Below are 27,995 nucleotides of genomic sequence, written 5' to 3'. Positions count from 1 at the left end.
GTAGTAACGTAGGAAAACACAAGAACACGAAACCCAGTTTATAGCACTCAATCACTGGCTGGTGATTTCTGAAGTAATTAAAATAAATTTAATGTAAAAAATGAATGTAAAATAAAGGGTATTAAAAACAAACAGCGCTCGTATAGTGACTATGATCGTAGGACGGGCACTGTAAGAGTACTAACGATCAAACGTAGGTATATATAGATAACTAAGATTAGTCCTCACATATGATCCAATACAGATTAGAAAGCCCTTTGTAGGGGTATGTTGGGGTAATCTACAAAGCCCCTTTACCCTGTGCTTGATATGCTAGTGATACTAATATTTCCTAACTCAGTATAATAATGGTTATAACTGGATTAGTGTATAGTCAAATACTGATGTACACAGAGATATTGCAGCTCTGCTGATCTCAATGTATGTGTCAGCGCAGATGCCACTCAATGGTACTGTTTCATATATTCTACTATATAGATAGTGTATCTTCAGGTGTTGAGGCACAGTATAGCCTTCCAAATTGAAAACTGCAGTTGCACTGATCTTTATCAGTGTTGTCAGTGCAAGTGCTGCATATAGCTATTAGTCATGCCACACATACCAGAGCAGTGAGTCTGATATAATGGAGAGCACTCTCCTGAATCTGCGCTGATCTTGACCGTTATATCAGCGAAGATGTCACATAATAAGGTAAGTATTAATATGCACATAGAGGCACTAGTCCCTAGATATATCAATACCGATGCCACCGTGGTGAACGAAATCTCAGATGTTGAATATAGCCATTGATAGGTTCAAGGCACAATGTGTCTCTATTCTGGCCGGCCTTAAAAGTAATCTGCCTGGGGGGCTTCCGGTGACGTCACACGGAATGGTCGGGTAGGTGAGGAGCTCCTCAGACCCGCAAGCATAAAACCTTCAAAAGTCACCTTTCCTGCTAATTTTGAACAAGTGAGCCAGTCCCACCGAGTGCCCAACAAAGACTGCTACAGTATGTCTAAACAGCGCAAGGCGACGGCACAGGGAGTTAAGAAGTACTTTTCCCCCGTCTCAGAGCCCTTCTGTTGCCAACATGGAGTCTCAAAATGGCGCCGGACCACGAGACGCGACGGCTCAATCGGGAAGGAAGGCTCAACAGAAGGCAAACGAGTTGCCCTCCACAGAAACTCCCCTGACAAGGGAGCACTTGAAAGACTTGCTATCAGCCATGTCAGCAAAGCTCCACTCCGCTTTCCAGGCTGCCGCAAGGGACATTAGGCAAGAAATTGCGGGACTTGCTGAGAGGACAACAACTCTCGAGAACAAACTCGATGAGGCCCATCACAGACAGACGGAGAAATGTCCCTGAGGCGATCCTTCACGACCAACCACGCTCCTACCTAACAGACTTATTCAATGATATATGTGGAGACCTGACCGAAAGGGATCTAGAAATTGACCGGGCACACCGTGCATTGGGGCCCAAGTCGGATGATCCTGGCAGGAGAAGAGATATAATAATAAAATTACATAAAACAACAGAAAAAGGTAGCGCTAATAAAATAACCTGGTAATGGCCAGCAGCCTGGGATATAACTCTGACACCCAAGGTCAGATATGGAAGGGAAGGAATATGTTATATCTATGGCACTAGGCCCCAAGTCACACCAAACAAAAGGATATAAAGCAGCCAGATGGAAGTAGATGTCCACTAGAGCCCTCCTCGTGTAGGTGGTCAAATCATGTAAAAAAAAATTAAAAACAAACATAGTGTAATACAGTAAATAACATTAACACAGAAACAGTGACACCACTAACAAACACTTAAAACTAACAAATGCTGAGACAAACAGATGACTGAAAAGTAAAAAAGGCATTTAATACAATAACTGATAGTTCAGTACAACTAAAAACACACAATGTAAGAAGTCCCTATGGTATCCTGTAGCTAGCCGAAATGCCCGCTTACCGGAGCCCAGCTGGTAACAGACAGTGGATAATTGGAGAGTATCCCCTCTCATACGACACCGGTGCAGTGTAATCGTCTGGTTGCCGGGGAGTCAGTGTATGTAGCAGCTATCCAGGCTTCACAGGGGCAAAATAAGCGGTTTAGGCTCATTCCCTCTGTCCTCCGTGGTGTAGACATGCGCAGAAGCGCTCGGCGTCAGAGGAAATACACCGCAATAACACCAGCTCCTCGCGGTGAAGTGGGGAGCTAATGGCGGCAAATTCAAAAGTGCTCCAGTGAGGGAGCTGCACAGCACGGCTTGCGGGGAACAGATCCGCTGTTTGGAAAGCACAGTGATACCTGGGACCACCCACCCACAGAGGGAAGGAGCCTAAACCGCTTATTTTGCCCCTGTAAAGCCTGGATAGCTGCTACGTCCACTGACTCCCCGGCAGCCAGACGATTACACGTGGCAGACGCCTAGGAGACGGGCAGGAACTGCACCGGTGTCGTATGAGAGGGGATACTCTCCAATTATCCACTGCCTGTTACCAGCTGGGCTCCGGTAAGCGGGCATTTCGGCTAGCTACAGGATACCATAGGGACTTCTTACATTGTGTGTTTTTAGTTGAACTGAACTATCAGTTATTGTATTAAATGCCTTTTTTACTTTTCAGTCATCTGTTTGTCTCAGCATTTGTCAGTTTTAGTGTTTGCTAGTGGTGTCACTGTTTCTGTGTTAATGTTATTTACTGTATTACACTATGTTAATTTTTAATTTTTTTTACATGATTTGACCGCCTACACGAGGAGGGCTCTAGTGGACATCTACTTCCATCTGGCTGCTTTATATCCTTTTGTTTGGTGTGACTTGGGGCCTAGCACCATAGATATAACATATTCCTTCCCAATAAAATTACATAGCTACTCGGTCAAGGAAAAAATTATAACGGCATGCCGGGACAAAGATGCCACCTGGAAAAAAGGAATTCCACCTACCTTCCCGTCCCCGGTTGAGGTTTGATCCCCTTCGGAAGAACAGAAGCCCTTTTCCGGCTACGCTCCAGATAATCCTCCTTGACTCGCAGTCATCCGTGACGATCATCTGTCGGAGGACTTTGAGGAAGCAGCTCGCCGGTTGAAGAATCTGGATGCTTCCCCCATCGTTTGCTACGACCCGTGAGGTCACTCTGTTTCTTAAGCCTGTTGCTCGTTAGTTTTTTGGGGGTTGAGGGGAGGGGGGGTTGGTGGTTGACTCGCCCGAGAAGTTCAGATCTCGAGTGCAGTGCTCCGCTTCCGAGGTGGTGCCACAGCCGCTGAGGAATAAAGCTCCCCTCAGGTCCCCTGCTTCCATTGGAAACTTTGCCCGCAACTGCAGGCGCTATGTTCGCTCTCTATTGTTGGTCAGCTCACAGCAATGGGCCATCGGCCCATCAGGTATATGCCGGAGAGGAGAGACCGGGACTCTGACCCCAGCGGGTGTAGGACAGTAAACAGTGAGTAGAGCACTTCGTGAGAACCCCTCCGAGGGGAGGGTTGACAAAGAGGAGAGGGAGTTCCCCCATTTTGGTTTTAGTCCCAGTTGAACAAATGTGACCGGACTTTGGTTCTCTTGTCTCTGACATTATCTGGAGCTTAGAATGGTTTAATGTTAGCTTATATTCCATAGGATAGGATTGCTGAGTTTTTGTTTAAATACTCCCCCCCCCCCCATTTCATAAGACTTGGCCAATACTTTATTACAAATGTTGCTGCCTGGTTGTTTAAAGGTTTATGTTATAATCAAGGATTGTTGGGTTTTGACCTGTATATGGTATATTGCTCGGGAACTCGAGGATTGAAATGTGACTTAAGGTCTTTTACCTTCCTCCCTTCCATTTACCTCCCCCCCTCCTCCTCTCCCCTCCTCACCCCGACGTGTGAAAGTCTAATAAGGGTGTATATAAGGCGCTAGGTATTGTGTTTAATGCTGCCTGCCTTCACAATCTAGAGGTGCATCTAAGGAATGATATGTTCCATGAAAATCCTGCCTTCACTGATATCGGATGTTTTTCGTGATGTTGTTTGTTCTGTTTTAATTATTAAGATTCTCCCCCCCATTTCCAACGGGTGGGAAAGGTGAATCATTAATTTTTTCTGAGGGTTTGGACCCTCCTGTTCCTTCCGGCCGTCGTTATTGGAGCTACCCCCAGAGGGCCTTAAGCCCTGACCACCAGTCGTTAGTTAGACTGGTTGTATTTTTTTCTTCACGGTCTATTCTGGACCTGATTTTTCTACTCTTTTACCAGCTGGAGCTGTCCCAGCTGGTCCTCTTTTCCCTCCCCCCCCCTCCCCTTCCCACCCTCCCTGTCTGCCTCCATCCTCAGCCAACCGAACCTGATCATCCCACAAACACTCCTGAAGATATCATTGGAGTTGCCTGGTATAGTCCACTATGGACGAGGAATCATGCCCTCCCTAGTGGGAAAAGGGAGGTCTTTTACTTCTGGGTAATGCCTGAAATCCATGGCTAGTCAATCTGCAATTAGGGTAATCTCCCTAAATGTGAAAGGTTTGCAAAATAATAGAAAATGAAGACTGGCCCTTCAAGAAATGAAAAAGTCAGGTGGAGATATTATATTCCTCCAGGAGACGCACTTCACAAACCAGGACCCGCACAAAATATTTCAAAATTACTTCCCGATGGGTTTCTATTCTTCATTTAGTAGTAAAAAAAGGGGAGTGGCCCTATTGATCCGGCAAGGAACCCCATTCAATCTGGTTAAAACAGTTACGGACCCAGATGGTAGATTTCTAGTGGTATATGGCTCCCTAGCGGGGTCAGCAATCGCCCTGGTCAACCTATATATGCGCCTAATGAGAATCAATTGGATTTTATAAAATCGGTCATGGAGGAAATTGACCCCACATATTTATCCTCACTAATAATAGGTGGAGATCTAAATATGGTCTTTAACCCTGCTGAAGACAAATCACTTCCAGTAGGGCGCCTTCATTCTGACTTCTCCCTACGCATGGGGAAAAGACTAAACGAGTTAATTAAAGAATTTTCATTAATAGACATTTGGAGATCCCAACATCAGGGTCAAAAAGATTTCACTTTCTACTTTACCCCTCACTAGTCTTATTCTCATATAGACTATTTCCTGGTGACCAAGAATGTTCTGGAGGCCTCTTTAGATTCGGATATTGGCCCAATTACCTGGTCGGATCATGCACCTATTAAATTAACCCTTTCGGTGCCATTTGTAAAAACCAAATCATATACCTGGAGGTTAAACGATTCATTACTGAATCATCCAGAAATAGAAAGAAAGGTTAAAAAAGCGTTGGTAGAGTATTTCTCTCTTAACGTGGGATCAGTTGCGTCCCCAGGGATTCTGTGGGAAGCTCATAAAGCTGCAATTAGAGGCAACCTCATCTCGATTGCATCTCACAGGAAAAAGACCAAACTAAAATTAGTTAAAGATCTGACAGATAAAATTATTCAATTAGAGTCACAACATAAAGCAAACCCTTCCAAAGATGTTTATAAAACCTTATCCGAGGCTAGAAACGAGCTAAAACAAGCTCAGATGGAAGATGTAGAAAAGGCCCTTAGATGGACAAACCAGAAATATTATGATAAGGGAAATAAGGCCGACAGACTTCTTGTGAGCAAGTTAAGAGGAATACAAACAAGGTCCCAGATTACAGCGATCAAAAATAGGACTGGTGAGGTCCAGTACAACGAAAAAAAAATCTCAGATGAATTTACTAAGTTTTACAACAAACTCTATAACTTGAGAACCCAGAATGAAAGCTCAGGTCCCGCTGCAACAGAACTAATCTCTGAATATTTAGATAGCTGCCACCTTCCCTCACTAAGCAAGGATGAAAACTACTACTAAATGCTAGAATATCGAAGGAAGAATTTTAAGAGGCGGTGAAATCGTTAAAAATTTCGAAAAAAACGGTCCGGACTGCTTTACGAATGTTTACTTTTGCCGATCCTGTCTACCCACCTGTTGAGTTTGTTTAACTCTTTCTTAGAGGGGAGTCAGATCCCGGCCTCAATGTCTCTAGCAAATCTTGCGATCATTCATAAGGAAGGCAGAGACCCAATGAATTGCGGGAGCTACCGCCTAATTTTCCTCCTAAATAATGACCTCAAATTGTACAGCAAAATTTTGGCGAATAGGTTGAACCCCATACTTCCCAGGTTAATCAATATTGACCAGGTTGGGTTTGTCGCGGGTAGACAAGCCTCAGACAACACCCGGAAGATAATTAATATTATATTATTATTGTAGAGCATGTTCATCTCACCGACACCAAAGCTGTCCTGTTAAGTTTAGACGCAGAGAAGGCGTTTGACCGTATAGATTGGCTGTTTCTTGACCATACTTTGAGGAAATTTGGTTTCAATGGATCATTCCTAGAGGGTGTCAGAGCTCTCTACCGTAATCCATCCGCTGTGGTCAGGCTTCCAGACGGACTAGGCGAAAGGTTTAATATTAAGAATGGGACGAGACAAGGATGCCCTTTGTCCCCCCTTCTCTTTGCCTTAACCATTGAACCTTTGGCGTCTTAAAGTAATCTGCCTGCCGCCCGCGGGGTGATCGGTTGATCCGCTGCCCGGGTTTATTCTTCGTGTGGCTAAGCTGGTAGCAATAGGAGCAATAGGTAAAAATACTTGCTTAATTGGAAGCACACTCCTGCATCTGCGCTGATCGTAACAATTATATCAGCGCGGATGTCACTTCATGAGGTGCGTGTAAAGAATAGGTATAGTCTAGCAGCTTAATTGGAAGCACACTCCTGCATCTACGCTGATCATAGCAATTATATCAGAGTGGATGTCATTTCAAGAGGTGCATATACACAATGAAAAATTGTGGAATAATTATCTATCCCTACAAAAAGCATTGATTTCAGATCCCGTTGTGACAGGCAGGGCCGCCAGCAGGGGGGCGAGGGGGGGGACAAAGGGTACTGGCGTGCCGGGCCCCGTGAGCGGACGGGCAACAGTTAATTTAAAAAAAATTTAAAAGTTCCCCCGAGCCCACCTCCCCCGAGCCCACCTCGGGCAGTGGGGATATCGGGGGCAGGGAGGGAAAGCGTCTGGCGGCAAGGAAGCAGGACCCACCCGGTCAAGGTAAGTCACCCACCCAGTCACTGTCACCCACCCAGTCACTGTCACCCACCCTCATCCAGTCACTCAACCCACCCAGTCACTGTCACCCAGTCACTGTCTCCCACCCAGCCACTGTCACTCAGTCACTGTCTCCCACTCACCCAGTCACTGTCACCCACCCAGTCACTAACCCACCTCCACCCACCCAGTCACTTAAGTCCCTAAAAGTCACTAACCCACCCAGTCACTCAGTCACCCACCCACTCAATCACTCAGCCACCCACCAAACCCACCCAGTCACTGTCATCCACCCAGTCACTGTCATCCACCCAGTCACTGTCAAGTCACTGTCACACCCAGTCACTAAAGTCACTAACCCACCCACCCAGTCACCAACCCACCCACCCAGTCACTAACCCACCTAAAGTCACTAACTCACCGACCCACCCAGTCACTAACCCACCCAGTCACTAACCCCCCACCCACCCAGTCACTAACCCCCCACACACCCAGTCACTAACCCTCCACACACCCAGTCACTAACCCCCCCACACACCCAGTCACTAACCCCCCACACACCCAGTCCCTAACCCCCCCACACACCCAGTCACTAACCCACCCACCTACTCAGTCACCCACTCAGTCAATCCACTCAGTCACTGTCATCCACCCACCCAGTCACTGTCGAGTCACCCACCCACCCAGTCACCCATCCATCCACTCACTCACTCAAGTCACCCAGGCAGGCAATCATCAGTCTTTTGTTGAAAATATAAAAATAAACAGGTTGCATTGTAATGTTTTTTTCTGTATCACAATAAAAAAACAGTTAAGTAAAAGTTGCGCGCTAAATATTTTTTTTACGTGGTAGGTGCGCTATGGGTTTGGGGGGGTGCGCTATGGGTTCGGGAGGGGAGGGGGCTGCTCCTTTCATTTTTCCTGAGCCCCATGATTTCTGTTGGCGGCCCGGGTGACAGGTGTTAATGTGTTTTGCCACCGGAGTGTCCGAATTGTTCCGTACTGACCCAATGTGTTCCAATACACGTTGTTTGAATTGACGTTGAGTTTTGCCAACGTATGTTTTGCCGCAGATACAGATTCCCAGATAGATCACTCCAGTTGTGGTACAGTTTATGAATTTTCGGATTGTGAAATTTCTAGAGTCATTGTGTTATATGTTGACAGGCCTTGCACATCTAGCATCGAAATGATCCTACCAATCTTTCGGAAAGCCATGTAGGTACTGCGTGTCCACCAGAGAAATGACTATGCACCAGGACGTCCCTTTGTAACGCGTAGCTCACCACAAACGAAGCGCGACCGCGGTGCTGAGGTAGGGAATTGATTAACGCTGACCCACAGCCACGCGGGCGCGCCTAGGATGTAGAGTAGTCGTTCAGGCCAGGTCAGGATTACAGATAGGAGAATAAGCAAGGTACTTGCCAGGTTCAGGAGTGGAGAGTTGCGGATCATCAGAGTGCGTAGCCAAGTTCGGGATTGGAGAGTAGGGGATTGTCGGGGTACGTAGCCAGGTTCAGGATAGGAGAAAATCAGATCGTTGGAGTACTTAGCCAAGGTCAGGACTGGAGTCTGGAGAATGGTCGTACGGAGCCGGATCAGGAGAGGAGAGGTGCGGAATCCAAGAGAAGCAGGGTCAGGCAACAAGAGGTTAATCAGCAAGGTAAGGCAAGGCAAGGTCTCAGGAACTGGAATGCAGCAAGGCACGGCGTCACACTAGGTTATGCTCAGCAATGACTGAATGTAACAGGAAGGTATATATAGGAGGAGCCTCCAATAACTAGCCAGGGCGTAACCAGGAAGTGTGTCTCAATAGGCTGCTGGAGCACGTAGGCGTGCCATAGGATACACCTTGATTGGAGATGGGGGCGGAACCGATCGCATGGTGACCCGCGCATGTCACGGAGGTCAGAGGGCGGAGCCTGTCGTGCGTCACTCCCACGCCGGGCCTGGGTCTCCCTAGAGAGAATGGGGGTGGAGCTGATTGCACATCTACCCGCACGCATCACGGAGGACGGGGCAGAACCCGGGATGCGTGTCACTCTCGCGTTTCTGTCCATCACTGAAGCGGAGGCGGGGCTTAAAACGCGCGTCAGCGGGGAGGCTGGAGAACACACCCGTAGTGCGTCAGAGTGGGGGGCAGAGACAGGATCCGCAGCTGGGGGCTTAGACCACGCAAGATCCGCGCACACGCACGTAGTGGGACCACGAGAGCGCAGATCCTGAGTGTCCATCACGGAAGGCTTGTTGAGGTGAGGAGACGGTCTGCGACCGCCAGGATGTCAAATCCTCACACCCTTAGGTTTCTTGGCCATCTGTTCACCATTGATGGATATGTGTGTAGTACCACATTGATATCGCAGTCTGCCTTCAAAATGTGCCAATGCCTCTGTAGAATCTCTTGTTTGTTTCCATTGTTTGTTGAAGGTACCCACAAATCTAAGCACTTTTTGTTCTTGTTTTTTGGTTGTGTTCTTTAAGAGATCTGAGCGTTGTTGATATTTAGCCCTTTTGTATACATACAGTTAGATCCGGAAATAATTGGACACTGACACAATTTTCATAATTTTGGCTCTGTACACCACCACAATGGATTTGAAATGAAACAACCGAGATGCAATAGAAGTGCAGACTTTCAGCTTTAATTCAAGGGGTTGAACAAAAATAATGTTTGAAACGTTTAGGAATTGCAACTATTTTCATACACAGTCCCCTTATTTCAGAGGCTCAAATGTAATTGGACACAATCATAAATAAAATGTTCATTTTTAATACTTTGTCGAGAATCCTTTGCAGGCAATGACTGCTTGAAGTCTGGAACGCATGGACATCACCAAACACTGGGTTTCCTCCTTTGTGATGCTTTGCCAGGCCTTTACTGCAGATGTCTAAAGTTGTTGTTTGTTCGTGGGTCTTTCTGCCTTAAGTTTTGTCTTCAGCAAGTGAAATGCATGCTCGATCGGGTTGAGATCAGGTGATTGACTCGGCCATTGCAACAGCTTCCAAATGCGAATGCCACACCTGGAATCAACTCCAGACCTTTTACCTGCTAAATTGATGATGAAATAACGAAAGAATAGCCCACACCTGTCCATGAAACAGCTTTTGAGTCAATTGTCCAATTACTTTTGGTCCCTTGAAAAAGAGGGGGCTACATATTAAAGAGATGTAATTCCTAAACCCGTCCTCCAATTTGGATGTGAATACCCTCAAATTAAGGCTGATAGACTGCACTTTAAGCCCATGTTGATTATTTAACTGTAACTTGAATTTATTTTGGTACACAGCCGAAATAACAAACTTGTATCAGTGTCCAATTATTTCCGGACCTAACTGTACTTTATGACTTTATTGCTGTATCCCCTCTCGAGGAATCTGTTCTTCATTTCAACTGCTTGTTTTTCAAATTCTTTGTTCACTGCAATTTCTTCTCAATCTCAGGAAATACCCTATGAGACATAGGATGGTGGCTACTAGCTTGCAGAATGCTGTTCGTGGCCGTTGTTTTCCGAAAGATGGTTGTGTTTAGGGTACTATTATCACCCTTTGTTATGGTGAGGTCCAGGAAGCAAATGGACTCTACGTGATATTCTAAGGTAAGGCGTAGATTGAGAGTATTTGTGTTCAAAACATCTATAAAGGTCTTTAGGGTCTCCACTGGCCCACGCCAGATGATGAACACGTCATCAATGAAACGTAGCCACATGTCGATACATGCTGTGTATTGTTCCATTTCATCTGAAAAAACGACTTCTGCCTCCCACCACCCCAGATACAGGTTTGCATAGGTAGGGGCACATTTAGTGCCCATTGCTGTGCCCTGTATCTGGTGGTAGATGGTGTTGTTGAACCAGTAGTTTTTGTTGAGTACAAATTGTAACAGGTTAGTGACAAATAGGTTGTGGGTCCGATGCCACTGGCCTCTTGTGTTGAGGAAATATGTTTTGGTCTCCAGGCCTGGGTCATGCTTTATACTTGAGTATAAGCCCTCAACATCCAAGCTGGCAAGAATTGTATTGTTTGTCACTGTTAGGCCCTCCAGTTTCTTTAGGACATCTTTTGTGTCCCTTATATAAGGTCTAAGTACTCGATCAACATAGGAGCCGGCATGCTCGGTAAGATTGCCTATGCCCAAAACGATCGGCCGCCCTGGTTGTGGTATGTGGATATAATGGGAGACCTGACCAGGATGTAGTTATATTGCTGCTGTGAGATCAGCTTCTCTGACAGTCCCTTATTGAGAATGGTAATACGTTCTTTGTTATATTTTGGTCTGGAATCTGTCTCCAATATCTCATAGCAGGTTTTCTCAGATAATATCCTGATGTTCTTTTTAATATAGTTCTCCGCTTTCATGATGACTAGGTTACCGTCTTTGACTGATGGTTTGATAATGATGGTTTTATTTTCCTCCAGTTCTTTCAGGGCTAACTTTTCTTCATGGTCCATGTTGTCAACCATTTTAGTTTTAGGCAGTGATTCCAAATCCATAGTTACCAAGTTTACAAAGGTGTCAATATTCTCATATAGGTCTTCATAGGGTAAAACTTTTGATTTGGGTCTTAAGTCAGTGAATGGTCCCTCACATGGTGGTCTTTCTGATTCTGCAACTAAGGCCATCATATTTCTAGACATTCTGTGTCGATGGTGTCTGGTACTGGGATGCCCTAGGCAGTTGCCAACCTCCTTTCTCTAGATTTATTAAAAATGTGCAATTTCAGCTTTCTAGCAAGGAGGGTTTAGTTCCACCTCTTAGAGGTTTATAATCGAGGATTCATTTAGGGTTAGTACCCCTGATATCCTCTTCACTCCTTCTTGGAGGTGGTGTTGTCTCCACTCCTTAGAGCCCAAACCTTTCCCCTTCTGGTTTTCCTTTTCCCACGAGATCCTTTTAATGGTTTTGGTTGCTCTAAAAAAGGAACCAGGGTGGATTGGTGGGCCATAGATGTTCTGTGATCAAAGATGCCACTATATAGAGGTCCTTGTCTGTCCTCCTGACTATCTGACACCTCCCACTCTGTTGAGGAGTCTTGAGTGTTGGGCCTTGACCTTTGTGGTTTCCCCTTGGAGGTAAATGTATATCTATACATGTTTCCCTCCTTAGAGCCTCTTAGGAACTTTTTACGTTTTCGTTCTTTGAGTTCCCCTGAAAATTTATAAATGTTGCCTTTTAATCTTTTTTCTAATTCAGCAAATTTCTCATTTGATTTCCAATTTTCCACCTCTTCGAGTTGTGTTTCTAGGTCGTTATTTGTAGTAGTTAATTTCTCTTTTTGGTAGTTTAATAGTCATTGCATGAGCATGGTTGAGCACTGAGTAAGCACCAGTTCCCAGGACCTAGTAAAATTGGTGTCTGTGACCGATAGGTTAGCTCTTAGCCCCCTAGGCATAAGGTCATACTTCAGGAAATTTTCGAAGCTGAATACTTCCCACCAGGTCTTTAGTTGGAGTTTACAGGTTTTGTCTAGATTCGTGAAAAAATTGCTAATGTCAGGTTGTGCAGTGGATTCAGATGCTTGATATTCCGTGGAAAACATATTTTCTGCTTCCGTTTGCCACTCCTGGAAATTGGGCAGGTTGGTCCTGACATGTTTATAAAATAGAGTGCTGGGGACAGAGAAGAGGGTCAAGGCAACCCTAGGACAAGGTAGCGACTAAGCAGGTGCCCCCACTACAGCTTGAGTGATGGCAGTGCGCTGACACATCCATTGAGATCAGCAGAGCTACAATATCTCTGTGTACACCAGTATTTGACTAAACACTAATCCAGTTATAACCATTATTATACTGAGTTAGGAGATATTAGTATCACTAGCATATCAAGCACAGGGTAAAGGGGCTTTGTAGATTACGCCAACATACCCCTACAAAGGTCTTTCTAATCTGTATTGGATCATATGTGAGGACTAATCTTAGTTATCTATATATACCTACGTTTGATCATGAGTACTCTTACAGTGCCCATCCTACGATCATAGTCACTATACGAGCGCTGTTTGTTTTTAATACCCTTTATTTTACATTCATCTTTTACATTAAATTTATTTTAATTACTTCAGAAGTCACCAGCCAGTGATTGAGTGCTATAAACTAGGTTTACGGTTCTTCAGTTTAACTAGAAAGAATAGATAGAATAGCCATTTTTCACTATGTGTATCTCTCTCTAGCTTATTTCAGATGATCTTGGTGGACATCATCGATTGGAACCACCATGTACAAGGGATTATCCTCACCCTTGGAAAGGCAAGATAATTACCTGCACTTGTGAGAGTGTGTGTGTTAGATTTTAAGGCATTCTTTAAGGTTGGTACAAATTGCAATTTTCCCTGTTTATTTGTCTTGGAAACATTGTTAAAGACCCCTTGGAAAGTCTTTCATTTGGAGCCGTGTTGGGTTGTATTCCACGTTTTCTATGAATTATAGTGATATTTCGTTAGATTTTATACTGTTGTGACGTCATTTGCGCTGAGTTTTTTTAAAATCATTGTTAAGGCAAATGTAGACAGACTAAGTGACAATATAACAATATATAATAATTCTAATATAATTATATAAGTTACTTATAGTAGTATAATAATATAATAGTGGATGTGTACCTGCCGCTTAGGAAAGGTGGTATGGATGAATTCTATAATAGAAATTAAGTTTGTTGTTGGCATCAGCACTAGGAAACCATTCAGGGATAGAAAAAAAAGCCACTGTAAATGGTTGGGATCTATTTTTGCCCCATCTGATCTCTGCCCCCTCCTCGTCCCAGTCTGTCACCCCTATCTCTGCATTTCTCCCTCTCTGTTCACCCTATATCTCCCCCTCGGATTACTGAATCTCTACCCCTCTGATCTCCGCATCTCTCTTCTCCCCCCCTGATCTCCCCATCTCTCCCCCCTACCCCTCTGATCTCCGCATCTCCCCCCCATCCCTCTGATCTCCGCATCTCCCCCCCATCCCTCTGATCTCCGCATCTCTCCCACTCCCCCTCTGATCTCTGCATCTGTCCCCCTCCCCCTCTGATCTCTGCATCTCTTCCCCCTCCCCCTCTGATCCCTGTATCTATCTCCCTCCCTGATCTCTGCATCTCACCCCCACCCCCCTCTGATCTCTGCATGTCTCCCCCTCTGATCTCTGCATGTCTCCCCCTCTGATCTCTGCATGTCTCCCCCTCTGATCTCTGCATGTCTCTCCCCTCTGATCTCTGCATGTCTCCCCCCCTCTGATCTCTGCATGTCTCTCCCCTCTGATCTCTGCATGTCTCCCCCCCTGATCTCTGCATGTTTCCCCCCTCTGATCTCTGCGTCTCTCCCCCCTCTGATCTCTGCATGTCTCCCCCTCTGATCTCTGCATATCTCCCCCCTCTGATCTCTGCATGTCTCTCCCTTCTGATCTCTGCATGTCTCCCCCCCCCCTCTGATCTCTGCATGTCTCTCCCCTCTGATCTCTGCATGTAACCCCCTGTGATCTCTGCATGTCTCTCCCCTCTGATCTCTGCATGTCTCTCCCCTCTGATCTCTGCATGTCTCTCCCCTCTGATCTCTGCATGTCTCTCCCCTCTGATCTCTGCATGTCTCCCCCCTCTGATCTCTGCATGTCTCCCCCCTCTGAGCTCTGCATGTCTCCCCCCTCTGATCTCTGCATGTCTCCCCCATCTGAGCTCTGCATGTCTCCCCCCTCTGATCTCTGCATGTCTCCCCCCCCCCTCTGCATGTCTCCCCCCCCCTCTGATCTCTGCATGTCTCCCCCCTCTGATTTCTGCGTCTCTCCCCCTCTGATCTCTGCATTTCTATCCCCTCTGATCTCTGCATGTCTCTCCCCTCTGATCTCTGCATGTCCCCCCCCTGTGATCTCTGCATGTCTCCCCCCTCTGATCTCTGCATGTCTCTCCCCTCTGATCTCTGCATGTCTCTCCCCTCTGATCTCTGCATGTCTCCCCCCTCTGATCTCTGCATGTCTCCCCCCTCTGATCTCTGCATGTCTCCCCCCTCTGATCTCTGCATGTCTCCCCCCTCTGATCTCTGCATGTCTCCCCCCTCTGATCTCTGCATGTCTCCCCCCCCCCCCCCCCTCTGATCTCTGCATGTCTCCCCCCTCTGATCTCTGGATTCGCATAATATGTTTACTTCAAATATGTGTCCCTATTGCACGTTTTACTATCAGCAATATACATCATTTGCAAAAGTTTTCTACCTAAAATATTATAATAATAGCATTACACCAGCTCCTACCTGTAAGTCACACCCCTCTGTGCATGCAGTTATATGTATGGATAGTACCACTGCCCAATGACAATCTGCTGAGCTCATGGAATTCTGGGACTTGTAGTCCTCCTGTATGTAGTAGCGTAACATTTTTGTTAGAGCAGAACTACAACTCCCAGCATCCTGCAACAACTGAACCAGAGATCAGCCAATAAGGGTAGAGATTGAGAATGAGGCTTGGAAGACATCCTGCCCTTTGTCTCTGGTTCTTCCTCGTTCTATGCTCCACCCACATTCTGCTCCCACCCTGTTCAATGTTATTGGCATTGGGTTACTGCTCAGTTAATGATGCGTGAACAGGTCAGTCCTTCCAAGGACCAATTGATGGCAGTGACCTCTTTAAGGGTTACAAATCTAGGTGACTGATGCCTTTTAACCCAAATCTGTTACCTATAAGTATGTAGAAATCATGTTTTAAAGTTACTTTGTAAACATAGTGAGCTGAGACTTGGGAGGGGTTTCATTTCCTCTGGCTGCTCCCTTTTGGCTGGTACCACTGTGTGTTCAATATGAGCTTTCCCAGGCTTAGCCCTCCTCCCTCCCCATATGGTTATTGATTCTGTGACAAGGACAGGGTGGATAAGAAGTGAAGAAATCACTTGAGTGACAAACACTATCAATGTTTAATAAATGTACATTTGTTTTTAAATGAGGTACGGTTCTACCTTGGTTTCAAGGCAATTTGATAACAGGTCAGAGGTCTCTTTAGTCTCCATGTCCCATACAGATTCAACGATCACAGGAGCCTTCAGTCTGTTTGATCAGAGAGACATATTCAACGGTCATAAGTCTCCATTCAATATTGTAACAAGTGGCGGGGTGATGCATAGTAACTGATGCATTTACTGACATTCACTTGACACATCAAAATTGTCCATATGACTACTAAGTGACACAGAAACTGAAAAGACTATTGAATATATCATTCTCTCTGCTGGATATGTGTATGGATAGCTGGCGCTTCCAAAAACCAAGAAGGCCCTCCATAAGTAATATGCATGTATGGATAGCTGGCGCTTCCAAAAACCAAGAAGACCCTCCGTAGGTAATATGCATGTATGGATAGCTGGCGCTTCCAAAAACCAAGAAGGCCCTCCGTAGGTAATATGAATGTATGGATAGCTGGCGCTTCCAAAAACCAAGAAGGCCCTCCGTAGGTAATATGCATGTATGGATAGCTGGCGCTTCCAAAAACCAAGAAGACCCTCCGTAGGTAATATGCATCCATGGATAGCTGGCGCTTCCATGGTTTGTTGGCAGTGCGCTGCCTAATTTTTCATCCTCTCTGCTGGATAACTCAAGGTACCTATGACAAACTGGATGCCTTTCTCTTGGGTGAATGATACAATGACCCATTGAGTCTATCTCTTTCATTATTGAAGAATCCATGACTCATTGAAACCATCCTTTCCGCTACTGGGTGACACGTAGTGGAAAAGAACACATGAACCATTGAAACTGTCCCTTCCCCCACTGCTGGGTGACAGAGACAAAAATGACCTATTACCCACTAAATGTGTTCCTCCAAATGCAGACTCTCACAGGGTTGGAAGGGTTTGATGATCTATTAAATATGTCACTCCCTTTTCTCAGTCATGGAACCTATGACCCACTGGCTCTTAATTAACACAGGGACATATACACCCACATCATATATATCCACTCAGCACATGCATAATATCTCTCTCTCTCTCTCTCAACATTGTTAAGCACTCGCGCGAACTATAAACATACTGTACATACAATCTCAAATCAAATAAAACCATCCAATAGGGAAGAGTTGTGAAGGTGAGGAGCACATTAGGGGACAGAGTTTTGCCATCCAAAAATGTGGTACCGTATTTCCTCGATTGTAAGACGCCTTCGATTGTAAGACGCACCATCGATTTGGCCCTTATAATCGAGGAAAATTACTTTTTCACTTACCATGTTTCAGGAGAGGTCCCACGTCAGCGGAGAATGAAGCGGGCGGCGGCGGCAGGAGAGGTCCCACGTCTGCAGATGGTTTTAGATGGACAGCGGGCGGGAGTGTGGCGGCGGCGGCAGGACAGGTCCCAAGTCTGCAGGTGAATGAAGATAAGAAGACAGCGGGCCTGCGGTGGGTGCGGCGGCAGGAGATCATAATAGCAGGAGAGCTGAGCAGGAGCAGAGCGGCGTAGGGGAACGGCTTGGGAGGTGCACACTGTAACCGGAAGTCAGACACCGGTCAACTTCCGGTGTTACAGTGTGCACCTCCCAACCCGTTCCCCTATGCCGCTCTGCTCCTGCTATTATGATCTATTATCCGCCACCGCACGCCCGCTGTCTTCTTATCTTCATTCACCTGCAGACTTGGGACCTGTCCTGCCGCCGCCACCACACACCCGCCCGCTGTCCATCTAAAACCATCTGCAGACATGGGACCTCTCCTGCTGCCGCCGCCCGCTTCGTCCTCCGCTGACATCCTGAAACATGTTAAGTGAAAAGAGGGGGTTAGTACTGTAGTTTTTTCAATACATCGATTCTAAGACGCACCCCGATTTCAGACATGTGAAAATCGAAAAAAAGGTGCGTCTTAGATTTGAGGAAATGTGGTATATTATAAAAGAGACCTGTGACCAATGGGAGTTATTTAATCAACTGTGATGGTCCTGATTGGCACTATCCCAGTTTAATGAATAATCGACATAGAGTCTGGCTCTCCTATTAATGAGCGACAGGCTAAAGGGACCCATGAACCATTAATTCCATCCTTATCCATTTAGCCTCTGGGTCACCCATGTCATAAGTGAACCACTGAGTCTGTCAACTCCTCACAGTGTTGGGTGACACAGAGACAAAAGGGACCGATGACACAATATATGTTAGATTCCTTTATGTCGTCACTGTCAGCTACACACTCTGTGCCCACAGCTCTGAGACTGATGGATAGTCTTTGAGAATTGGAAAGTGAAAAGTTAATGAAGGTGAAGGTTTTTATTTGTGGGAGAGACATTTAAACTCTACCACTTTTCTACAGATAAATAAGGGAAAGGTTAATATTTTTTAAACATATACACTTAGGGGGTCCACAACAGTTTGTTGACCTATAACTATGTCTACAAATTTGTGCTGTAATGCGAGGCAAATATATGGTGTAGGATTTAGGTGGATTGTTAACACACAAATCCAGCCTTGGCCACTTACAATCCATATGATTTTGGGTTAATCTATTTATCTGCCTTTGCCTTTCCAGAAACACTAGAAAATGAGACGTATATAAACCTATTTTTGCTGGTAAAGTAGCTTAGTAACAATTTAATAGTGTCTGTTGCACAAAAAAGGATTTAATACCATTTAAAAAAGGCCACTAAAAGCAATGTATTCAGGCTTAGACTGACCCAGTGGGTACCTGGGGAAATCCCTGGTGGGCTCTGGCATCAGTTGGCATCTTATACTGGCCGAAGATTACACAATGATAGAGACTCCTTAAATCTTCATAGACTGAGGAGACTGGCTGAATATTCCATACGTCTGTGTGAGTGCAGCTGCACTTCCTTGATGTACTGTGGACACTTCAGCACTTAATTAAAAGAAAGTGGAAAGGAGGCGGAGGCAGAGGCTAGGGTCCCGCTGATTGGCTCCCTGGCGCACCATGTGACGCGTTGCCGCACGGGATTACAATCCTGTTGTAGCCCCTGCTGGCTGACACGTCACAGTGTGCAGTGAGCCAGGAGGTGAAGCGTCACCGGGGACAGCTAGGGAGGAGGTAAGGGGCTGATGAGAGGTGCGCGCACCGCCGGCTGCAGCGGGGACCTAGCCTAAAGCATGTTTTATACTTGGTGCACTCGCGCGCGTGTGCTAATGCTCGTGCACGTGAATCACACTTTTTGTGTGTATGGTCTGGGCTGTGAGCGACCGCTGGGCGTGGCTATGACGTGAATGGGTAGGCGTGGCCATTACAAAGAAAAATATGTGTAAAGTATGATGGAAATGAAATTATAAACACCATTTTATTTGTATACAGGCAGTCCTCGTTTTACAACGTTTCGCTTTACAACGAATGGCTTATCCAACGCTATGCAATGCATACCTATGTTCATTTTTACAACGCCAAAACGGCTTATCCAACGCTCTTATGACGCTTTGCAAAGTTGTTTATGTGTATATAATATATATATATATATATATATATATATATATATATATATATATATATTATACTATATTATACTATAAAATATATTTTTATATAATATATATATTATGTTATATTATATATATAATACAGTATATGCACTATATAATTTATGTGTGTGCTGCATATCTTATTGATGGTGATATTAAGCTAAACTAAAACATATACTAAAGCGCTCAACCTATTAACCTAACTTAACTACCTACTTGTGATATATAAGTCTCTAATTATTAATTCCTCTATAAATGAATTTATAATGAATATGAACTGAATCCTGCAATCTAATTATTAAACTGAGGAAGTGGCTGCCTATGGACGAGAATGGCACACCTATCCACAAGGAATGCACAATCAATACTGAACAAACACTACAAAACATATAATAAACATAAATGTCCTTGGCGCACTATCTGGTGAATAACCTGACAGTTAGGGAAGTCCAATTGGTCCTTGATGATAGGGATATTAAATCCGGAATCCAATCTTTTCTGGAGGTCCTTAGAGGTAGTTGAATCAAATCTGTATTGATATAAAAGACAGAACAACCATTGCGCAGTACTTCTGGTCAAACTTCAACTCCCCCACCGTTGCCAGCTACTTACATAAAAATGATTATAAAAGGGCCTCAAAAGGTATCTTTCACTTCTTCCCCGTCACCTTAATTCTGCTATGTTGCCAGGTGGGATGACTCCTCTGTTAAGAGGGAGGCCTCTCTCCAGCGTGATACCGGAAAATAAGGGAATAGGGCCAATGGTATGATACCGTCACAATTTTAATACAATAAAAACAAGACTATAAATCAGTGCACTCACATGCTTATAGTCCCTATATACGTGGTACAATGTGCCGTCCGCTTGCGTGGCAGGATGCTGGGTTGCTCTACCTGTGGCTCGCTTGGTCTGACTTTTTTCTCTTTCCTCCTTCCTCCTCTTTTTCCTCTGAATCCTCTATTCTTTTGCGTCTCGCAGTTCGTGGGGTATCTTTTCTCCCTGTTGGATTGTCTGTCTCGCTGTTTCTCCTCGGGGGGAAGTCGTAATCCCTGTCGTGATCTTGCTTGGTTGCTTCTGCCTCTATGATCTCTCTGATGCAGTCGGATCTCTTGTTTTTATTGTATTAAAATTGTGACGGTATCATACCATTGGCCCTATTCCCTTATTTTCCGGTATCACGCTGGAGAGAGGCCTCCCTCTTAACAGAGGAGTCATCCCACCTGGCAACATAGCAGAATTAAGGTGACGGGGAAGAAGTGAAAGATACCTTTTGAGGCCCTTTTATAATCATTTTTATGTAAGTAGCTGGCAACGGTGGGGGAGTTGAAGTTTGACCAGAAGTACTGCGCAATGGTTGTTCTGTCTTTTATATCAATACAGATTTGATTCAACTACCTCTAAGGACCTCCAGAAGAGATTGGATTCCGGATTTAATATCCCTATCATCAAGGACCAATTGGACTTCCCTAACTGTCAGGTTATTCACCAGATAGTGCGCCAAGGACATTTATGTTTATTGTATGTTTTGTAGTGTTTGTTCTGCATATCTTATTGTCTGCGTAAAATATTTTGTGTATTTAACATTAAAAATGCCTTCAGGAACGGAACCTTTCATTTAAACAGTGTTCCTATGGGAAAACGTGTTTCGCTTTACAACGTTTCGCTATCCAACGCCATTTTGAGTAACTCATTGTGTCGGATAACCGAGGACTGCCTATATAGTGCATCAACCATGTACTCTGCGGTTCACATAGAAAAGGAGACAAAACAGGGGTATATTATACAAAAATTGGATCAAAGAAAGGAAACTGTGGGTGAACTTACCTCAAAGAGCTTCTGCTCAAACCTCTCAATAGAAGTATGTGTATGTCAAATATTAAAACATATACAAATGAGAACTACAAGTGACAACACAAACGGTTTGCTATGCTGGCAGAGTTGAGGGGTTATGTACCGGATCAAAGTCTCACGGCTGCAAAACAGGGGCAAGATGTGGAACAAAATACTGTATACTGCAGCACCAGATTTATCAAATCAAAATTCCATTTACAGCTATGGAGGTTTTTTGTCTTTGCCGATTATGCTATTGTTTGTCTACATTGTGCAGCCAGGAGACTGTAGTGCAATTGCAACCTCACTGTGATTGGTTAATAGAGTGTGACGTGCAACGGCAGCAGCAGCGTGAAAAGACAGTTTTCATGTCTTTCCTCCGATCTGCCGGCTCAACGCTCACTGCCGGCTCAACGCTCACTGCCGTGCGTACGTGTGGCTGAAGTATAAAACGTCAGGTTAAACACAGTCAATTATAATTGACGCGCGCGCATGGTAGCGCATGCGCGTACTATATTACACGCCTAAGTCTGCTCTGTGTGTCAGTCTGTGTACTGTATCTGACTCAGTCTGCTGTGTGTGTATCAAATGTGAAGTCTTTGATCCGCGCTCTTGCTTCCAGAAAGAACCTTGACAATGGTCAGCTCTCACCCTCTTGCAGCACTCGTGTTAATGAGCCATGGGGACACAAAGGAAAGATCTTTTTGTTCACTCCAGCGTACATCTGCATTGCCCCAAAGGCGCACAGCCTGATGGGGGCCCCCCAAGAACTGCTCCCCTCTGCACAGGACCAGCGTGCAAGGGTTAATATCTGCTTGATCTTTGTTGAATCGGCAACCCCACCCACTGGAATGTTAATGAGCCATGGGGACACAAGGAAAGATCTTTTTGTACACTCCATCGTACATCTGCGTTGCCCCAAAGGTGCACAGCCTTTGGTGCAGCCAAAGGGCGTGAGCCGTTTGCTGCCGTTCGCTGATGTTAGTTGATGTTACAGCTGCTCTATTTCAATCTGAAACTCACAAGCCCTTTATCCCCTGTACCCAATTTTCCTACTTTATCTGTCCATGAAATGTCTATGAAGTGACGGTATAACCCTGTTCTTTTATTGTAACCATGTATTTTTTATAACTCTGTGCCCAGGACATACTTGAAAACGAGAGGTATCTCTCAATGCATTACTTCCTGATAAAACATTTTTATAAATAAATAAAACTCATGCGTGGAGGTAACAGAGAAAAGAAAGCACAGGCGCTCCGATGGTAATAGATACAGAGAAAAGAAAGCACAGGCGCACCGATGGTTAAAAAAAAAAAAAAACATTGGTGCGCCTTGTGCTTTCTTTTCTGTTGTGTGCGTATATCTGTGCCAGTCTGCTCTGTGTGTATCAGTGTATATGTATATGTGTATATAAATCAGTCTGCTCTGTGTGTATCAGTGTATATGTGTATGTGTATATAAATCAGTCTGCTCTGTGTGTATCAGTGTATATGTGTATGTGTATATAAATCAGTCTGCTCTGTGTGTATCAGTGTATATGTGTATATAAATCACACTGCTCTATTGTTTGTGTTCACACATGGTAATAGATACAGAGAAAAGAAAGCACAGGCGCACCGATGGTTAAAAAAAAAAAAAAACATTGGTGCGCCTTGTGCTTTCTTTTCTGTTGTGTGCGTATATCTGTGCCAGTCTGCTCTGTGTGTATCAGTGTATATGTATATGTGTATATAAATCAGTCTGCTCTGTGTGTATCAGTGTATATGTGTATGTGTATATAAATCAGTCTGCTCTGTGTGTATCAGTGTATATGTGTATGTGTATATAAATCAGTCTGCTCTGTGTGTATCAGTGTATATGTGTATGTGTATATAAATCAGTCTGCTCTGTGTGTATCAGTGTATATGTGTATGTGTATATAAATCAGTCTGCTCTGTGTGTATCAGTGTATATGTGTATATAAATCACACTGCTCTATTGTTTGTGTTCACACATGCATGAGTGTATGTACAGTACCTATGAGTGCATGTATGTATACAAACATGAATTCATATCTATTTCACCATTTTTTGGTGGGGTGCACCATTAAGGGATTTCCTTGTTCTATATACTATATTAAAGCTATAACTATTGTACAAGGGAAAATTGTATTGGATATGGATTTTAAATAAAATAATGCCTGGAGCTATTTACAAATCATTAAAACAGCACCAGCTGATTGCTGCTTGAAGGGCCCATAGCGGGAAATATTTAGGGGCTTATGGGGCCATAATGGACAAAAATGTTCCAGTAGCGTTTGCACTCATGCATACACATAGTCAGATATGAATTCATGTTCGTATACATACATGCACCCATAGGTACATACACTTATGCATGAACGCACACACATACAGAGCAGACTGACTTTTATACATGCGCATACACACAGAACAGACTGACACAGATATACACACATTTCTTTGTTCTATGTGCACCCTAGTACATTTTTTTTAATACTCTCAATATATCCCAGATAGAAAGCTGTAAGAGAAGGTGTGTGCTGAGAGTTGAGCGAGGTTTCTCTCTGTCTCACATTACCCTCAAGTCCATTCACCTGTATTCCACCTCAACTCACTCTCGTAATATTTTCTACATATACTCCTTACTTGATCTCTCAGCACTGCCAACACATGGATGGTTTTCTGTTGAAAACAATTGACTTCAAAGACTGGGAACAAGACTCCGAGACAGTCTTCACCCTAGATGCCAATATATAAGAGCCCATGACTCCGAACAACATCAAACACGTTTTTCAGAGTCTGGACAAACTATACAAACGGCAATCCACACTCTGGTGGCAGGTCTGCAGAAGTATGCTAAATCGAATCTGATCCCACGAGGTCTTAGAGTCAACTTATCACCATCCTATCATATTGAAGAGGATAGTTTCATAAGGTCCTATGACATGATCATTTCCAAATGTTCACAGGACCTTATGGAATTACTCATACAGAATTGAAACAACTAAAAGTGGTCAACGTAGAACTCGAAAGTTTCAAATCTGACTTAACCAAGTGGAATCAATCACCAAATATTGGGGATTGAGAACTTATTGCAAAAAAATATCGACAAATTGTTAAACAAACTAAAAGAACATAAACTACCTACGCGAAGAGTGTGAACCTCTTGCTGGAAGACTGTCATCTGCTTCAGTGCCTCCTCATATTTCCGCTTCAGCTTAGCCATCATTTTATCAGATTGGCTCTGCTTTTCATCCATGGCGGAAATAGTAGTGTTTGCAGTATCTAGCTCAGTCTTGAGATCGTCCAATTCTTTCCTGGTCAAAGAGTACATTGTGAGCACATCTTTCTGTAGCTTCACGTTATTTTCCCGGAGCCGATCACAGTCACGCCTGGCATTTTTCAGGGCATCCTCAGGGCTGGTCAAGGGATCGACACTCACTGGTTCCGGCTCCGCTTCCCTGGGATGGTTGGTTGAGGGTTCCTCACTGTTGGCACCGGACAGACACTTCTTTGGGGTACACGACTTCTGCCTTGGGCCCCCTGGATATTCGGTTATCCGCGGGACGAACTCTCCATTTTCTCTAGGCTGCAGGGCATCTCGGTCCCCCTTTTCCTCCACAGGATCTGCGGACGTGTCTGTTCCTTCCACGATATGTGAAGAACCGCTTTTCATTTTTCGCCTTTTTGTTTTGGATGACACCGTCCCCTCAGGGATACTGGGGTCTCCATCTTCATTTGAAATTTTAGCAGCGTCACTGGATCCACCCGGCTTTTCTTGCAACTGTAATAGCTGCCGGAAATATTCGGTGATCCACTGCTCCCGCTCTTTCTCCTGCTGATCATATTCGTCATCAAAGGGAGCGGTCTTTTCGGTTCGTGCCGAGTTCAGGCACCCCCACCATTCTTGGGGTGTTTTGTGGGTGTGACTCGGTTCGGGTTCCCCGTAAGAGATGTCTTCCTCTTTATTGGACTGGAAGGGCCACTCTTCCGTGGGGTAGGGTTCATTACAGGAACGCTAGATCTTGTCCTCCATTTTTAGGCTATCAGGTGTAATTTTCTTCCTGACCTCAGGAGGCGCTATTGCAGCTGTTGCCACTGTATTTGCTAGAACACCCAATTGTGGTAGTCCTACAGGTGGGCATATTTTGCTTGTAGAGGTCGTAGCTCTCACAGGCATCTCTGTAGACTTTTTCTTTCTTGGGTCAGTTTTACAATATCAGCAGTACTGTACACGCATTTTCTCTCATCAGGTATACAAGATGTGCAGTTGCTAGGTAAAAATGTCTATTTGCTTTACACCATTTACTTGATAGGTGTAATCTCTCATTAGGTATGCTGTGTGTGCAGTTGCTAGGTAAAAACTTCTGTTTGCTTTACACCATTTACTTGCTAGGTGCAATCTCTCTGCTTCAGCCAAATGTGATTTTCTGCTTGAGTTCAGTCTCAACGTTGGGTATTATGACATTCACTCTTCACACTTTGGGATACATTTTACACAGCTCAGCAATTCCTTTTTTCTAGTAGGCAATTTTACCCTCAGCACATTTTTACTGAAAATTCCCCTGCTTCAGCACAGTCTTGCATCAATTTTCACATTTTTCTGCATATACTCCATTCACAACTGGTAGTCCTATGTGGTGTGGCAGCCTTTGCTTGCAGAATCAGTACCGCTCGTGGGTCACCATCTGCATTCACTGCTTCAGCTAAACATTTGAAAACAACAAACGCCTATCCCTTTTAATGGCTAGCTCACTTCTTGAACCCCGACTATGGCTGGAAGGCAAACCCCCTATTTCAATGACCATATTACACTTTATTGTGATAGGCAAATAAGGTTTACCTGCTTCAACAGTCTCTCTCTCTCTCCTCTTGGGATTGGGGAAAAGAGTCCATCTGTGGTTTTGTAAGTTTCAGTGCAGTGTAAGTTTCCTGCCTGGGTGTGTATCGCTTTAACTCTGGTCTCTGCTGCATGAGATTTTTTTTTTATGTTGCTCAGTTTGTAGGCAAAAAGCATTAAAAAAAATTGCGTTCTGCTCAAGGATGTCTTCTTTCTACCCCCTTTTTATCTGAAGCCCTCTCCTGCCTTAAACCTTTCTCACTGACTGCCCCACACCTCTGTAATTCCCTTCCCCTCAATACCCGAATAGCACCCTCTCTATCCACCTTTAAGACCCACTGTAGGCGGACGCTCACAGAGGTATGCAAGGGAGACTGGTTATAGTGAAATTAAATAAGGCTTTTATTGCGCCTGTTTCCTTAACATCAGGAAAACATCCAAACAAAAAAGCTTCAATTCACTTGGGAGTATTTTCCTGATGAAGTAACCGTGTGTTACGAAACTAGTTGGATTGTTGGATTGTTCATCTATCTGACCATACTGTTTGTCAAGTATATTCTTGGCTTGTGCCTCCCGGTCGCCTGCCTCACTGCCTGTCGGTACGGGTGTTTACTATTGCTACCCTGCCTGCCCTGTGTGTTGTTCGCCGATGCGCTCTCTCCCCCGGTCCATGTGAGGAGTGTCGTGACGTCATCAGAAGGCGCACCACGGGTCTGAGCGGCGTGCTGTTGGAGCTGCATTGCTGTAGGACTGACGGAGGCTTCTGAGCCTCATAACGGGACTTTTACACGGGACTCTTCACCGGTCCCCAACATTTGGTTACCCTGACTGAAGGTCTCACGGAAGCTGCTGCCTTGGATGTGGTCTGCTGGTATCCAGTGCCTCGCGTCCGTTCCAGTGGAGAGCTGTGATCATTTCTTCCGTGTGGTAACCCCACTAACCCACTACTTATTCCCATGACCTGTTATTTGTATTATTTGTTATTTATATGATTGTCACGTGTATTACTGCTGTGAAGCGCTATGTACATTAATGGTGCTATATAAATAAAGACAGACATACTTACATGCTATAAACCATGCACCAAACGGACACTTATTATCCTATCTATCCCCTTCTCTGGGAGAGTGTCCATCTGCTCTATGAATCCCATACTGAGAACAACCAAAAAAAGAGCTACCAAAACCATCGCTCTAAAAACAAATATCCACACTGTCGCTATCAAAAAGAAAATGATACGTATGTATTCACATCATAATACAGATCAGTATATCTATACTTTGTTTCACTAACCCGAAGAGACCGTGAGCCCAACATTGGAAATAGGCCAAACAATTGGGCTCTGCTTGAGCCAAGCCTGCTGACCTTAATTACTCCTTTAACATTTATTGCAACCAACGCATTCATTTTTTCAGTACTACCTGGGGAAGAACATCCTTTTAATTTCACTTTAGTTCCGGAGCACTAATCTATGTCTTTAATTGCTGTATTTATTTTAACTATACCTAATAAAATATAAGTTTTATTACTTATATTTCGCCATTTTTTGGTGGAGTGCAGCATCAAGGGATTTCTTTGTTCTGTGTACACTCTAGTACAGGGAAGAGCAAATTTTCTCTCTGCGCCCCCCTGCCTGCTTTCCCCTCCTGCTCGCCCCCCCATCTCCGTTCAGCTCTGGCGACACCACGGGGTCATGTGACGTCACGTGCGGCCTCATTTGATGCCAGGTTGCCATGGCGACGCATCACTGAAAGGCAAGGTAAGTGAAGTTACAGAGGCCTCACGCGGTCCCCCGGCATTTATTTAAAATGGCTTTGGGGAAGCGCAGGGCCTCTGTAACCGCTAAGCCCCCCCCCCCCGAAAA

The 27,995-nt window shown here is 44.7% G+C and overlaps 1 protein-coding gene and 1 long non-coding RNA gene across 4 annotated transcripts in view; one reads left to right on the top strand and one right to left on the bottom strand.

Annotated features, from left to right (window-relative positions):
• LOC142498869 (uncharacterized) overlaps positions 1-13,735 on the bottom strand; it is a 31,391-nt gene extending 17,656 nt beyond the window's left edge. Inside the window, exon 1 of the mRNA XM_075607486.1 lies at positions 13,658-13,735. Within this exon, the coding sequence (XP_075463601.1) occupies positions 13,658-13,720 (63 nt within the window). The 5' untranslated portion in view covers positions 13,721-13,735. The remainder of the gene's footprint in view (positions 1-13,657) is intronic.
• LOC142498884 (uncharacterized) overlaps positions 1-27,995 on the top strand; it is a 92,179-nt gene that overhangs the window by 59,441 nt on the left and 4,743 nt on the right. The window lies entirely within an intron of this gene.

The sequence above is a fragment of the Ascaphus truei genome, chromosome 7 (genome assembly GCF_040206685.1).
Source record: "Ascaphus truei isolate aAscTru1 chromosome 7, aAscTru1.hap1, whole genome shotgun sequence".
In the NCBI taxonomy this organism is placed as follows: domain Eukaryota; kingdom Metazoa; phylum Chordata; class Amphibia; order Anura; family Ascaphidae; genus Ascaphus; species Ascaphus truei.
This window is presented reverse-complemented; position numbering and strand designations above follow the sequence as displayed.